General features: G+C 41.0%; 2 protein-coding genes across 2 annotated transcripts; one reads left to right on the forward strand and one right to left on the reverse strand.

Annotated features, from left to right (window-relative positions):
• Nucleotides 1-377: 377 nt before the first annotated feature.
• LOC306841373 (toll-like receptor 2 type-2) lies at nt 378-7,543 on the reverse strand. Its single transcript, XM_079371255.1, has 12 exons — nt 7,244-7,543; nt 6,854-7,156; nt 6,402-6,558; nt 6,160-6,309; nt 5,829-6,035; nt 5,478-5,600; nt 5,148-5,298; nt 3,926-4,090; nt 2,478-2,657; nt 2,241-2,381; nt 1,654-2,159; nt 378-804 (listed from the first exon to the last, which is right to left on the reverse strand). The coding sequence occupies exons 2-12, from the start codon at nt 7,116-7,118 to the stop codon at nt 411-413; spliced, it is 2,439 nt and encodes an 812-aa protein (XP_079227381.1). The 5' UTR covers nt 7,119-7,156; nt 7,244-7,543; the 3' UTR covers nt 378-410.
• Nucleotides 7,544-8,868: 1,325 nt separating this feature from the next.
• Nucleotides 8,869-15,048, forward strand: LOC306841160 (galactose-specific lectin nattectin-like). Its single transcript, XM_079370863.1, has 5 exons — nt 8,869-9,168; nt 11,109-11,200; nt 11,289-11,423; nt 14,133-14,238; nt 14,943-15,048. The coding sequence occupies exons 1-5, from the start codon at nt 8,883-8,885 to the stop codon at nt 15,026-15,028; spliced, it is 705 nt and encodes a 234-aa protein (XP_079226989.1). The 5' UTR covers nt 8,869-8,882; the 3' UTR covers nt 15,029-15,048.
• The last annotated feature ends 375 nt before the right edge of the window (nt 15,049-15,423 follow it).

Consider the following 15,423-nt stretch of genomic DNA (forward strand, 5'->3'; position numbering starts at 1 on the left):
ACAGATGTCTGTATCAGGTTGAAGATTGTGATTATTCAGCAGATTGTTGGATTCCTGTTTTTTTTTTTTTTAATTCCACATTTTCTGAAGCTGGAGACAAAAATTGACTATAAGACTTCAGTGTGTCCTTTTCTCTGCAGACATGTAGCAGGATGTTGTAGCATGTTGGGTAACATTGTCTTATCACTCAAACAGAACGGAAACTCTCAACGTGTTTTGTTTTAAAGACTGCTCTTTTAATTTGTATTTATTAAATACTTTAAAAAAATGTTCAGCAACTTTCAGATACACGCTGTTTGATGTTATTGGTCAAAGAAAGCTCTACTTTTTACACACAAGGGGTTAACATGTTTTAATTTGTTAATGTTCATTTGTAGCTCCTTTAATTCGTCTTTCTCCTCATCATGTTCTCAGTCATCATCTTCTTCCACTCCTAAAGCCTCACGTAGACTCTTCCAGAACTCCCCACTCCTCTCCTCCTCCTGAGGCCACTCCAGGTATGTGGTGGAGCTCATCAGCTTACGTAGTTTGCAGAAGCGTTTGGGGATGTCGTCTTTGGATAGTGGTTCCAACAGGATCAAGATGGCCGCCTCTCCGCCAGCATTCCCATCAAAGAGCCAGAAGTGGGAGAAGTCCAGCTCGTAGCGGCACCAGTCTGACTCGACAAAGTTCTGAGAAAGGATGAAGATGGTCCGCCGGCTGCGCTCCATGGCACTCATGATGTTGTCCACAATCCAATACCCAGGGACAAAGTCTCGCTTGTGGAGGCACAGGGTCAGAGACCGGGAACTTGAAGCATTTTCTCTGAAGTATAAACCAAAAGGGAGGTTATGTTTCCACAATGTCTGTCAACTCTCAACCTCGACATCATACATGCGTGCAGGGCCATCTCTAACCACACAGGCTAAATGACATCTCATCATCACCTTGGAAAACGTTTTAAAACAAGACCTGAGTGTGTGGGGATTGTAAAGCCTTGAGTTTCACTTATTCACTTATTTACATTCAAACACGTTTGACACACATTAGTCTGTCATTTCTGTAGGTCATGTCGTGGCACAAGTGTGTTGATCTGTGATCGTCTAATCTGACATTTTAACCATCGTAACAAACAAAAAGATCACATAGTCCAATCTCGGCCTCCAAACTTCCCAGATAATCCAATTGAGCATCAGTGGGATGGGCTGCACAACCTTTACTTATCAGGAAAAGTCCCATTGAGATTAAAAACCTCTTTTTCAAGGGAGTCCTGCAAAACGTATATTCAGAACATACAGACAGCAAATAAAATTATAAAAAAAACTATTATAAGCAATTAAAGTTATAAAAAGAGTTACAAGTAGAGGAGGTTTTCATGTGTTAAAGGTTTTTAAATGTTCCATGTAGAAGGAGCAGAGTGGGCGACGCACTCCCAGTTCTGATCAGTTGAACGTAAACCGCTTTAGCAGGAGTTGATCCAAAACAGTAAATCATTTTGTCATCGGCATAAAGATCTATGTTAGCATCAAACACATTTTTTCCCAAATCATTGAGATACATAATGAACGGGAGGGGTCCTAATATCGAACCCTGTGGCACCCCCTTGTGGACACTCACAAGTTCAGAACACAGACCATCATATTTAATACACTGAGTCCTGAATTCAGACAATACCTTGTTTCCTCCAGTTCAGGTACCAAGAAGTTTTCCACCCAGCTAGCATCCCTCTCACTGTAGGATACAAAGGCATCAAAGGACAGCAATGCTTCTGCACTCGCTCTGTCTCTTCTTTGTCGCCTATTGGAGCTACGCTTGGCCTTAATCCACGCCCAAGTCATCTTGAGGTACCAGAATGCATGGAGGCGCCAGAGCAGGAAACACATCAGAAGGGCAACACACAGCGCCACACCACAGCTTACAGACACAAACAAAACTTGATGGCACTCAACAATGGAGAGGCTGACTTGACCAACTGGTTCCCCCTGCAGGTACAGAGGAGAGTCGCAGACATAGCTCTCCTTTTTGTCTGTCATTTGAACGTCTCCAGCTCCTTTAAAACCAGACTGAAGGAATTCAACAAAGTCACAGGAGCAGACAAATTTGTTCTGACCCGCCTGGAGGCTTTGGAGTCGTCTGTAAGACCGGAGGTCTGAATTCCCAAACATGTTCAGGGTGTTTGACTGGGGGAAAAAAAGAAGGAAGGTTTCACTCTTGGATCACTGAAGGGTTGGAAGAAGAAATTAGATATGTTTGTTCCTAACCTGTATAGTCAGTGTTTGCAAATTAGGGAACAGCCATCCATGCGGCAGACTCAGAAACTTGTTCCCAGAAAGATGGAGCTCCCTCAGGGCAGGTAGGAACAGAAAGAAGCTTTTGAGATCATTGTAGCTCAGATCTAACACCTGTACAAAGAATTCAAACATGAACATTTACAATCTGTTGTAGTTGATACAATAGCAGGACTGTCAGGATTACTGCTACATGCTCCACTACTGTACCTCAAGAGTTGTAGGTAGACAGCTAGTGATGGTTGTAAGTTTAGCCCCAGAGATGTTAAGGTGCCGCATGGTGTGGGGCCACGAGCAGCTCTGGGGCATGGAGATGTATCCATTCCTGCTAATGTCAAGGTGGGTCAGTTTGGAGAGTTTAGCTACCAGTCGGTTTATCGTGGACACAGACTAGACAGCAGTGGGACAGAAGCAGAAATGTCTTTAGGTAGCAAATAACTAATTCTTTAAAATTGCGAGGTAAAATTAGATAGATAGATAGATAGATAGATAGATAGATAGATAGATAGATTGATACATTATTGATCCCGAGGGAGATTCAAGGCATCCAGTAGCAGTATACAGACAGACAGGACACAAGACATTAGATACAATACACACCTGCTGTCCCCCCCCCCCCCCTCTGTATACAATAATCCCCCAAACAAGATTTAGCAGCCCCTATGTGACTAAGAGTAAATATAATTACAGGTTAAATCTGTGCAGTTAGCATTAGCATTAGACTTAAACTTATATAGCATAATGTACATAACCTGTGCAGTTAGCATTAGCATTAGACTTAAAACTTGTATAGCATAATGTACATAACCTGTGAAGGAGAGAAAAACATGTGCTGATTAAAAGAGACCTGTAAACAGTTAAAGAGCCTTAGAAACAAAGTGCTGACCTTCTAGAAACTAGTTACATGTGCATGTACAGAGGTGTTTGAGGTAGTGCCAGAGGTGTGAGTACAGTCATTAAACTATAAAAGTAGAAGTTGGCACAGAGCCAAAACAAACAAACAAATTATCAAGCATCCAGGAATTTAGCTGAAGGGGAACAACAGTATTTTTATCACAGATCCTGTGATCAGTTTATTGTCAAGCAGAATAACAGTTGAGTTGTGTTGTAGTCATGACCACCTCTATGGAGACCAAGTTTTGACCAAGACTTTGATTGACTGAGACCAGGGTAGACTAACACAGGACAGTAAATCATGGATAATGCAAACACCCGGCACACCTCAAGTGGAATGTACCCTTAGAAAAAGTATAATAATTGCTATAGACACCACAGAGGAAAAATGTGGGAATGTCGCGGGCAGCCGGGTTCAAATCTAGCCGATGTCTCTTTTCCCGCATGTCAATCCTCACGCTCTCTCCCTGATTTACATCTCAATCCATTATCCTGTCTCTCCAATAAAGGCACAAAAAAAACAAAAATAGGTCTTTAAAAAGGTAACTTCAGGGATTTTATCACAAATGTGATTAGTTGATGTGATTGACTTGAATTTCCCTCTGGATCAATAAAGTATCTATCTATCTATCTAGTTAACTTGCCAGCAGAAGTATTCCTAAGTAGTGCAAGCAAGACCACTTAAATGGATACCAATTAACGACCAAGTCAGGAGGTTGTATCGCAACTGTGACAAGACGAAGATTGTGTTTTTGTGAAGGCACCTTCAGAATGTTTCCACTGATGTTTAAAACTCGCAGGTCCTTTAATGTGCCATCCCCATTGCACAACATCTCCTTCAGAGTTAGGTCAGTGAGAAGGTTGTCAGACAGGTCCAGGTACTGCATGTTCACAAGCAGGTGTGCCGTGGGACAGGGTATCACAAATACCTGATGGTAAAAGTTGGCATTAGTTTATAATCCCATGACCATTGTGAAAACTATTAAAAAAAACCTTAAGATGCTACAAGTGACAGGGCATCACAAACACCAAAGACAGGTGCAGAAAGGTAAAGGAGCAGTGGATGATGAAAGGTAGTTATGTAGTTTACTACTTTCAGTCAACATAACGCTGAGAGAGCTGCAGCTGGCGGGCCTTAGGCCTCCTGACAAACTGCTACTATGCAGCAGCCTGCCGTCGAGTTCCTCACGCCCGTTATGCCCGACTCGTATCCTTCATTAAATCTAAAGAGATGATTTTAAAAAGAATCAGCCACCTGCACAGTGTGCGCTGAATAAAGATTTAGTCGCAAAATCTTGTTCAGTAGCAGGCTGTAAGTGTGTCTGTCACTTCCTGGTCGCTTGGAGCCAGTTTTTACACTGGTAGTTTCCCTTGAGGACAGTTTCCTGGTCTTTCAGTAGAACAATAACCTGACACTTCATTTAGCAAAACCATACAGCATATTAAAGGATAAAATGATCCATTGGACTGTTGGTTCATAAACACCCCCGTTTGAGGTTGGATTCAGAAATGTCTTTGAACTGTACTAATATGTACCGCTGTTTGTTTTTTTCTCGAGAATATCAAATAAAAAGTATGAAAAATAGAAATGTGGTAGAAGCTATCTTTGTTTTTTTCTTAGCTAAAAAGACTCTAGAAAAGAAACTGACTGAGAAAACCAGTGGAAATTTGAGTTCCAGTACTTTTTTTGCATGGACTGAGGGATTGAGTCATTTGTCAAATTTGAAAACAGTTTGAGTGTTTCGAGTTTCTGTTGTGGTTCTCCTGAGTTTCACTAATATAAGAATGTTGTGCTTTGAATTAGATTTGCTATGGAGGATTTCTTTGTGGGGTTTTGTCATTTAATGAAAGTTTTGCATTTTTTGTGTTTAAATCCTTTTGTGATATTTTGAGTTGTAAATAATCCCCAGCACCAAACTAAACTACAAACCACTGACTGATGCCAGGAGAGAGATTAAACATACTGTGACAGTCCTTGTTCCTTACCTGAGAATTTAAGACAGACAACTTCCTGGGGTAGTGCAACAGAAACCCAAGATCCAAAAAGGAGACAAACTTAAAGACATCCAGCACCACAAGGTTTTTTACAAAGCAGTCATCAATGCCTCTATGGTCTGTCCAACTGGCTGGATCCCACCTCACAATGCAAGAAAAACAAACATGTATGGATGTGGTTCCTTCACTCAACAACTTGTTTCTGAATTAGTGCTCAAAAACTGTCACCATTTTCTTGCAAAAGACAGAACAGATAGCAGTGAAGTGTCAGAGTGAGTAACACAAACTTTGATAGATCATGCTGATGTTCTGGTTTCCTACCTGCCCTCGCCTGTCAGTGTGAGGTCCTCCATAGAAAAAAAGGTTAACGGCACACCATCCATCACTACTAGGAAGCCAACAATGGCCTCATCTGATATGTTCAGGTTTCGCAGAGTCAGGCTCCTGAGGGTGAAAAGCAGGCGTATTAGCTCAGATTGTTCTACCGTGTGGTACTTTGCATAGTTAACGCAACATTATGTAGAAATTTGGTTTGTGTTTTTCATTGTTTTTGTTGTTTATTGCAGGAATAAAAGTCAACTAAATGCCTTTACTTATGTAAAGAAGTATGTTTATCTCTGAAACTCAGAGAATGGGTCTAGATATAGGACTTCATATAAGATGCGTCTAGACCTGATTCTCCTCTTGGCTGTCTGTTTGAGGGGCTGCACCGACTCATTCCCCACAAGATGGAGATCCTCCAGAACAAGAGGTGTGTTTGGGTACGATACGTCAGCGAGCACAGCTGATGCTAAGGCTGTGTTGGTTAAAAATGGTTCATGGAGGCTCAAAGTGACACGACCCAGAGGCCACATATCCGCTAGAGCCCCAGACTCGTACCTGGAGAGGAGGAAATACACATTCAACACAACGGATAAATTATAGCTCAAGGTTTCATTTGAAGCTAATGGCCTTGAGCCACGGGCGTCAGGAAAGGGAATTTCAAAAAGTATCAGTGTCACACCTTGCAAGGTTGTTGGCATGTATAGTGAGCTCCTCGAGCTCTGTGATCCCTGACAGATCTCCTCTCTTTAGTTCCACCAGAGCAGGACCTCCAAAATCCAGCCTCCTCAGTCTGACCAGGCTCTGAAAGGCTGGAGGGGACCCCAGAGAGCTAAAGAAGAGGAAGTGAGAGTGTGTGTGAGAAGTCTCTAGAGACTTAGTCATATGCGATGAGGAGGTTTTTGTTGTTTTGCTGTCACCTACCTGTACGGGTTGTCGAGCAGATTGAGCTGCTGCAGAGCACTTAGCTTGGTGAACCATTTATGATTTATATCTGTCAGTCGATTGTTGGACAGATCAAGCTTCTCCAGGCTCCAAAGAGAATCAAACGCTGACGGATGGATCACCACCAGTCTGTTAGCTGGAGGACAGTTAAAAAAAAAAGATTTTTTCTTTCTCAAGAGTTACGAATCATGTGGTGGTGCCACCTACGGATACACAGTTTAACAATGTGCAAAGTGTAAAAGAAGAAAACCTAACGCCTACACTTATTTGCAATCAGTTTTTAGATGAATGCTGTAAATATAAATATCAGACAGAATGAGGAAATGTTCTCCGCTCATCCCAATAAAATGTTTTGAAGACTTCTGACATTTAAACTCTACATATAAACTGGCCTTTTTGAAAATAAAGCCAGAAAGTCCAATCAGCTTTACCATGTAGACTCAGAGCCCTGAGTGACATGTGGCCGCTCAGATCATCAGCCAACACCTCGGTGATGTTATTGAAAGAAAGATCGAGAGTCAAGGCACGGTCTGGTACCAAAGGAACATGAATGAATCCACCATTGGAGCAGTCACAGGAGAGCTGCAGGTCACAGTGACCACAGGATGGTTTCTTCATGTCGGTGTCTGACTGTTGAGCCCAGCCGTGGGCGAGCAGGAGGGTTAGAAGGGCCAGATGACTGGTCGACAGTCCCATACTGCAAAGAACCTTTTTGTCTTTACTTGATGAAACAGCTGAAGAGAAATGTTGGGAGGAGAGAGAAAGGCACAGGTTAGGGTGACCACACCTGCATGAAGTGAAGCTCATGTTGCTGGTCTTACCTGCTAGTTGCTGGGCTGATTCAAGGCATCGAGAGGGAAAGTGTGTGAAGATCAGAGCGATTTCAAGTCTCTGTCAGACGAAACAGGAAACAAAAGGCGTTCAGGTCGACAGCTGTGATAAAACACGTGTGAAAAGAGGTAGTGAAATTTCCGGAGGAAATCTGTAAATGTGCATCTTTGACTTTGTGAATGCATGACGACTTTTCTTCTGTGACACATTGGATGGATTCAGATGGAGATGTTTAACTGATAATTTCACTGTGGACTAACAGGATACCCCGTGCACAGCCAGCCTATGTTCTCACTGAGATATAAAAGATATTGTTCCCTCTTTATTCACAGAAAATGACTTTCACAAAGAGGAGAACCATCTAAACATCACTTCCTCTTCATCTGAAGGCAAAACCTCAGCATGGGATCACTTTGCTTTTTTCTCACAATGTGAAACATTTTTAGACTCATGTTGATCGTGTGTTTGACGCCATAACGCCGTTCCCTTCTCATTACGTTCTTCTGACTCTGTTGAGTTTTTAAATAGCAGCTGAAAACTTGAGACAGTCGGTGGGTAATCATGTCCACCTGCTCACCTTCTGATCTTGCTTTACTGTTTTCTTGATCATAGCAGGATTTCATAATGTTGGTTTATTAACTGCTCCTTTGTTCCACTTATTATGATCTGAGTGTTGTTGGTGTAAAGTACTGTGACACCTTTGTGCTAACCGTGGCGATGAACATCGTCTTGCTGAGTCACAGTGACTCGGGCAGAAGTTTGAACATAACCTCAACAGGAGTTTAGCAGCTTTCAGGACTTAAGGTAACGTGAGATTTCTCCATCTCTGTCTGAGTAGAAATGTTGACCTTAAAACCTTCTTATGCTGACTTTATTCTGAGGTTTGAAACCAGCTGTCTTCAGTTGCACACTGGTCATGATACCAATGTAATCGATAATCACGGGCAGTTTCTTTTTGAGTTTGTAACAGAGAAAATGTATCAACTCTCTGATATATCACACCTGGATGTTTAATATCAAAGCATGAAATCAAGTCAGTCTCAAGGGTTCAAAAATACTCTGTGACCCATATTTACACAATAAGAAACGTGAAATCAGAACAGCTTAAAAAGGAAGAAGACACACGAGATCGTCTGGGAAAACGAGGACACAAACAATGAGCTCAAAGAGCGATATAAAAATGATGTAACCCAAAGCTCATCTTGATTCTAATGAAAAGAGGTTGTCTCCTGATGCACCATACATTAAGGCTCAATCCATTCCTGCAGCTCTTTTGTGTTAAACTCTCATGAAACGTGTCATTGTCAGCACAGCGTTTGACCTCAGAGCTGTAGAAGAAAACAATGTGAGACATGAACAGTATAAAGGCCGAGGAGCTCCGAGCTCGGCAGCTGTTCCTGAAACAGGTGAGTCCACTTTGTGCAGAAGTATTCTTAAAGTCAACACAAATGTACTTTTACATGTTACCCTAGGCTGTTTCATCCATCTAAGAATAAACACATGTACAAACATGACTTAACTTTGAATATTTTAATGAGCTGGATGATTTATACCTGGTTCAGTATAAATATTCGACTCCTGTGTTTCTAAAGCTTCCCCTCCTTCCTCAGCATTCCTCTCACTGCCATCATGTTGTTGCTGGGAGTGTGTCTGACCTTCTGCAGCCTCCTGACGCTGAGCCGAGCCGGCCCCGTTAACTCCACCTCCATGTCCAGGAGCGCGGGCCGCTGCGACTACATGAAGCTCTACGACAAATACAAGCCTGGAGAATACATCCCAGAGTGTGACCAAAATGGGAACTTCCTCCCGCGGCAGTGCTGCACGTATACGGGCTACTGCTGGTGCGTCAACATCTACACCGGAGATATGATCTACAACACCAAGGCTCTGTTGGGGGATTTCTATTATGAGTGTGGTGAGTGCTGCCTTACATTCAGAATTCTGCTTTAGTGCTTTTCTGCTCCTTCCACTTCTTGAACTTAAGTGTTTGAGACGTAGTTCTGACCACTGATTCCCCTTTAAGGGCAGATTTTCTGCTCCTTTGGTTTGAAGACCTCAATGACTCTTAATGTGTAACAAGGGCTTTTCAAAAAGTATCAGTGTCACACCTTGCAAGGTTGTTGACATGTATAGTGAGCTCCTCGAGCTCTGTGATCCCTGACAGATCTCCTCTCTTTAGTTCCACCAGAGCAGGACCTCCAAAATCCAGCCTCCTCAGTCTGACCAGGCTCTGAAATACTGGAGGGGACCCCAGAGAGCTAAAGAAGAGGAAGTGAGAGTGTGTGTGAGAAGTCAAGAAAGCCAATTAAATATCTGATGCTATCAAACCCAGTATTAAACGGGTTAGGGTTAGCTCCTTTAACATATGAACAGCTGACACTGTCTGATCATTTCAGGATGTTCAGAACCTGATATTAGCTGGAAGTGCCTCTCACATACTTAAGTCTGAGCAGGAGACTCTCAACCTGTTATTGTTTATGTGGGGGGGGGGGGGGGGGCTGGGAAGCAGGTTCAGGGGGGGAGTACTGTCGAGTACTGTTGAAGCTTGATCCAAAAGGTAGCTGGACTTAGCTGAAGATCTTGATGAGTTTTCAGAGGAGAGGTGCTTCTGGCTCAAGCTTTGATTAACCATGGCTCTCAGGCTGGCAGTTAAAAGTTTTCAAATCACATTGATTTAATCATGTGGGTTAACTTGGGTCATCTTGAAGCAATCTCATGAACATCGTAGATAATAATTAAAGAAGAGTTCATTTTTCTGCAGGTGGTTTAAAAACAAGCTGGGATGGAGTCAGACTTTGAAAACTCTCCCAGAGGGCAGTTCGGTTCCACAGACCATGCATACATTTACACACAAACAACAGACAACAAAGCAGGCAGTTCTTGATAAAGATTCAATTCCATTTAACTTTATTTGTAAGGGACAGTGTGCACTAAAAACATAAATGTAACCATATGATGCATCCCATCACGCCTTACGCTAATTTACATCTGCAGTCCCTCGGCAGGTAACAAAAGAACATACATCACTCATCCCTCAACAAGTAACACATAGAAATAACATTGCACATGAAATGTCCCTTGCAGACACACACACATATACACACACACACACACACACACACACACTAACACACACACACACACACACCTTTTCAGCCCCATGAAGAGGCTAAAGAAAATTCAGTGAGATGAAAAATGATAAAGATTAAATGACGAAAATTAGCGAGTGCACTCTCATTAGCTTTGACGCTACCAAAGATGCTAGCACGCTGGCACCCTCGTGTGGTGTCTTTGGGTAATGACAGACACAAGGGCCAGCTAGGAAGCACGGCTTAAGAGTAACAGTAATCAATAAATAAATACTTAACCAAGACCTTCTAGGAGGCAATCCCAATCACATTTTAAGAGTACAGATTAACATACTGGTGCAGGAGGATAAACCACTGTATGGAACCCTAACCCTGAGTAGAGATAAAACATCCTTTTAAAATTGCAACATTTTTGAAGTTACATTTTCAGCCTTTGAACACACATTACAGAAATTGACTAATTATATGCAAATGTAAAAAAATAATGAGACAAACAAAATAAAACACAAAAAAGAACCAAGTGGCGTTTCTGAGGTTAAAAAGGCTGAGTAAGAATGAAGGGTTCGGGTCAAAGAATGGGTCATGAGGGTTAGCTTCACATGAACACACACTTTGAAAGACATGTTAGCTTTAGGGTTAGCTTTGTGCTGGACAATGAATGAACCAGTTTTCTATTATGGCGTTTAGATATTTGACAGTAACTGTCCAAAACCTGTATGTCTAAATTTACTTCTCAGCTCAGTCATCTCTATTTCTGTTTTGGTAGGCGAGGAATACTACTGTCCTCATGACTGGTCCCAATATGGCGAGAAATGTTTCATGTTCGTCAACCACCAAAAGACGTGGGCTGAAGCTGAGGTGAGATCTGATGAAGGCTCAAACGTTCACTGCGCTGCTAATACGTTTGAATGTTTGAAGGATGAGATGTCTCTCCTGTCATTTCCAGAGTTACTGTCTGTTTGAGGGAGGAAACCTGGCGTCGGTCCACAGTTACAAGGAGAATTACTTTATCCTGGGGCTGACCAAACAAGAAACCTACAGTTTCCCGGAAACCTGGCTTGGTGGATATGATGCCGTACAGGTAAAGAAGGCCTTGGCTTCAATAATACAGTGATATGCAAAAGTTTGGGCACCCCTGTAAATTTTCATGATTTTCCTTTATAAGTCATTGGTTGTTTTGATCAGAAATGTCAGTTAAATACATCATATAGGAGACAAACAGTGATATTTGAGAAGTGAAATAAAGTTTATATGATTTACTGAAAGTGTGCAATAATTATGTAAACAAAATTAGGCATGTGCATAAATGTAAACACCCCAAAAGAAAAATTAACTAAATATTTTGTGCATCTCTCTAAACGCTTCCAATTAGAGTCTGGATTCTTGTGGAAGGTATTTTAGACCATTATTACAGAACATCTCCAGTTCAGTCAGGTTTGATGGTTTCTAAACATGGACAGCCATTTTAAATCACACCACAAATGTTCAATAATATTCAGGTGTGGGGACTGAGATGGCCATTTCAGACCATTTTATGTGTTTGAATGCCTGAGTCGATTTCGAGCAATGTTTAGGGTTGGTGTCTTATTTAAAGATCCAGCCCTGGCGCAACTTCTACTTTGTCCCTGATTCCTGGATATTGTTCTCAAGAATCTGCTAATATTGAGTGGAATCCCTCAACTTCAACAAGATTCCCAGTCCCTGCACTGACCACACAGACCCACAGCATGATGGAACCGCCACCAAATGTTACTGTAGGGAGCAAGTGTTTCTCTTGCTGTGTTCTTTTTCCACCATGAATAACGTCCCTTGGTTTGCCCAAATTATGAGTCAGTCCACAGCAACTTATTAGGGTGGTTGCCTGAAAGGCAAACACACTACTACTATTGTTAGGGTGGTTGCCTGAAAGGCAAACACACTACTACTATTGTTAGGGTGGTTGCCTGAAAGGCAAACACACTACTACTATTGTTAGGGTGGTTGCCTGAAAGGCAAACACACTACTACTATTGTTAGGGTGGTTGCCTGAAAGGCAAACACACTACTATTGTTAATATTATTATTATTATATCCTCAAAACGGGCTGCGCTACTCCTCCCACAGCGTTTGCGCCACACATACAAGAAAGGTATCAAAACGAGCGGCTAGGCCCCAAAAAGTGTGTTATTACTTTGTGGAAACCTCGGCACACGGTTTGGACACAAATCAAGTTTAAACGATAAAAATTTGCCCCATTGAAAATGAATGGCAAAATTTGAAATCCTCGAGTGTAACTGCCAAAAACTTCAGTTTTGGAGACATATTTGTAAATCGCCATCCTGAAGTCATTGTTGCTCGCACATACAAACAAAATACATCAGAAGAAAGCTCTGAGTGTCCTCTCACTCATAAAGCAAAAAGTAAAAACATAAAATGTTTCAGTCTCCCAGGAGAGACATTTGTTTGACAGTCACCACATACACACACATTGGGCTCTCACTCTAACTGACCTCCAGAATTTCACAGTTTTTACTCATGTTTTAAAATTGCGACTGTGGTCCCAGTCTGAATGTTAGATGAAAATAAAATACATCGAAACGTGCTCCTATTTGTTCTGTCGCTCACAGTCCAAACGGATCAGTGATATCATGTTTAGTTTTTAAGATATTTGAGGTTTTGCGAGCAGTGGTAAGCCCATTCAAATACATTGATGGAATGTTCTGGCAGGTCAAAGCTGAATGTCAACCAATCAGTGAGCAGCTTATCAGAGTTAGTGTTTAGAGTGGGACAGAGTTCTGTCTCAGCTGTTAGATGGCACCATCACGCACACACGGCAACCACCCTCACAATTTCTGCAGGAATTGTCTAGTTCCAAAATGAAGTTGGCTTGTTCAAATGTGCTTTGTTGACTCTGTTTGTGGTGGTTTAAGAGAAAAGGCTTTTTCTGCATTGCTTACTTCCATACAGCATCTCCTTGTGTAATGCGCTGCTGAATAGTTGATGCACAGTCATACCATCTGCAGCAAGATGATGTTGCAGGTCTGTGGAGCTGCTCTGTTGGTTGACTGTTCTCACCATCCTTCACCTGTGCTTATCTTTTCTTGGTCTGCCACTTAGGGTCTTAACTAGAACTGTGCCTGTGCTCTTCCAATTCCTCACAATGTTTCTCACACAAACTGAGAGCTTCATTTTTTAAACCATGATGTTGAGCAATCATTGTTTCAGGTAATTTGAGAGTTGTTTTGCGGCTCCCATGTTGCCACTCTTCAGAGAACATGCAAAGAGGAGAAACATTTAAATACCCTTTCTCATGTTTAACCTGTGTATGAAGCTGAAGGCTCACTGAGGCTACCAAACCAATTTTGAGTTCCAATAATTAATGCTAAAGATATTTAAATCAATGAAATGTTAAGGGTGTCTCCATTAATGCACATGACTAATTTACATAATTATTGCACACTTTAAGTAAATCATATAAACTTTATTTCACTTCTCAAATATCACTGTTTGTCTCCTATATGATGTATTTAACTGACATTTCTGACTTATAAAGGAAAATCATGAAATTTACAGGGGTGCCCAAACGTTTGCATACCACTGTATATCCATATCGTTTTATTTGAAGTAATAATTTTATCATAGTTGGAAGAAATTGAAACAACAAAATCTTTCAAATTATTTCATTGTAAATTTTAAAACTATAAAGTTAAAATTCCAACAAAATCAACAAATGTACCTTTAAAGTTTCTTTCAGATGAACTTTATTTGTTCTCTGAACACTTTGATCTTTCTTATGTCTTTCTGTCTGCAGCCCTGTTTGTGGTTCTGGAGTGACGGCACCAAGTTTGATTATGAAAACTTCTACACGGATTATTACATGGAGAGAAACGAGCACTGCCTGATGATGAACTATGGACGTAATGACCCCCCAACATTAGCACTTTAAGTCTATCAATCGTAATTGAGAACTGATTTATTGGATAGTTATCTGAATATAAAAGTCTGCATTTAATGTTGAAAAATACCTCTATTCAAATATTTAATTATTTCCCTCAGGATCAATAAAGTATCTATCTATCTATCTATCTATCTATCTATCTATCTATCTATCTATCTATCTATCTATCTATCTATCTATCTATCTATCTATCTATCTATCTATCTATCTATCTATCTATCTATCCTTCCATCCATCCATCTAGAAATGTTAGAAAACAACTTAAATAGGGCAGAATCAGTGAAATTACTGTGATGATATATTAAACATGTATGTTGATGAAACACATCAACAGGAATATAAAAACTCACTATTCAAACTATTAACAAAAAAGTGACACATTAGTCTAAAACAAGAGTCCGTAGGCATAAGTGCAAAAAACTGCAGTTCCTCTTGTGTCCTGTCGGGGCAGTCTCCTAACATGAGTTAATCCCTCTTGAGTTTAAACTTTGTATAAGAAATGAACAATTACTTCAGGAGGATTCATCCTCACAAATAAAACATAGAAAGACCAAACTAAAATGTACATTAAACATTGACTTTGTTTTCACTGACTCCACAAGCTGTGCACACATCCAAACTCCACAAACAGCAATGCCAAAATATTTCTGTTTCTTATTGCAGCTGGGAAGAAATGGCACTTTGCATCCTGCAACGAGACCCTCCCCTTTGTTTGTGAGAAGAGCAACTGGAGAAAGAACGTGTTCTGAAGAAACACATGCTGGATCAGAAACTCACATGGAGACTTCCTCTACATAATCAATTATCCTCTACATAATCAATGCTTTAGGTATTTGTTGTGATGCCTGTAATTTGAGCTGGTCAAACTTCTGCCAATGATTTCCCTTATCTGTAACAAGAGATGTAATCCTAATGTAAATCCTTCTGTTACCATTTGGACAAATAGCATCAATAAAAATGAGCACATCAGTGAAGCGTGTAAATGAGTTTTTTCAAATGTAGAAAACAACAAAAGGCCAACAAAGAGACACAGATGAGACTGATTAACACACAGGACTTTGTAGGATGGGGACGTTTACACACGTGGTCACATGGTCACATGGTCACGTGGTCACATGGTCACGTGGTCACAAAATAGGACCAA

The sequence above is a fragment of the Symphodus melops genome (genome assembly GCF_947650265.1).
Source record: "Symphodus melops genome assembly, chromosome: 20".
NCBI classification, from domain to species: Eukaryota; Metazoa; Chordata; class Actinopteri; order Labriformes; family Labridae; genus Symphodus; species Symphodus melops.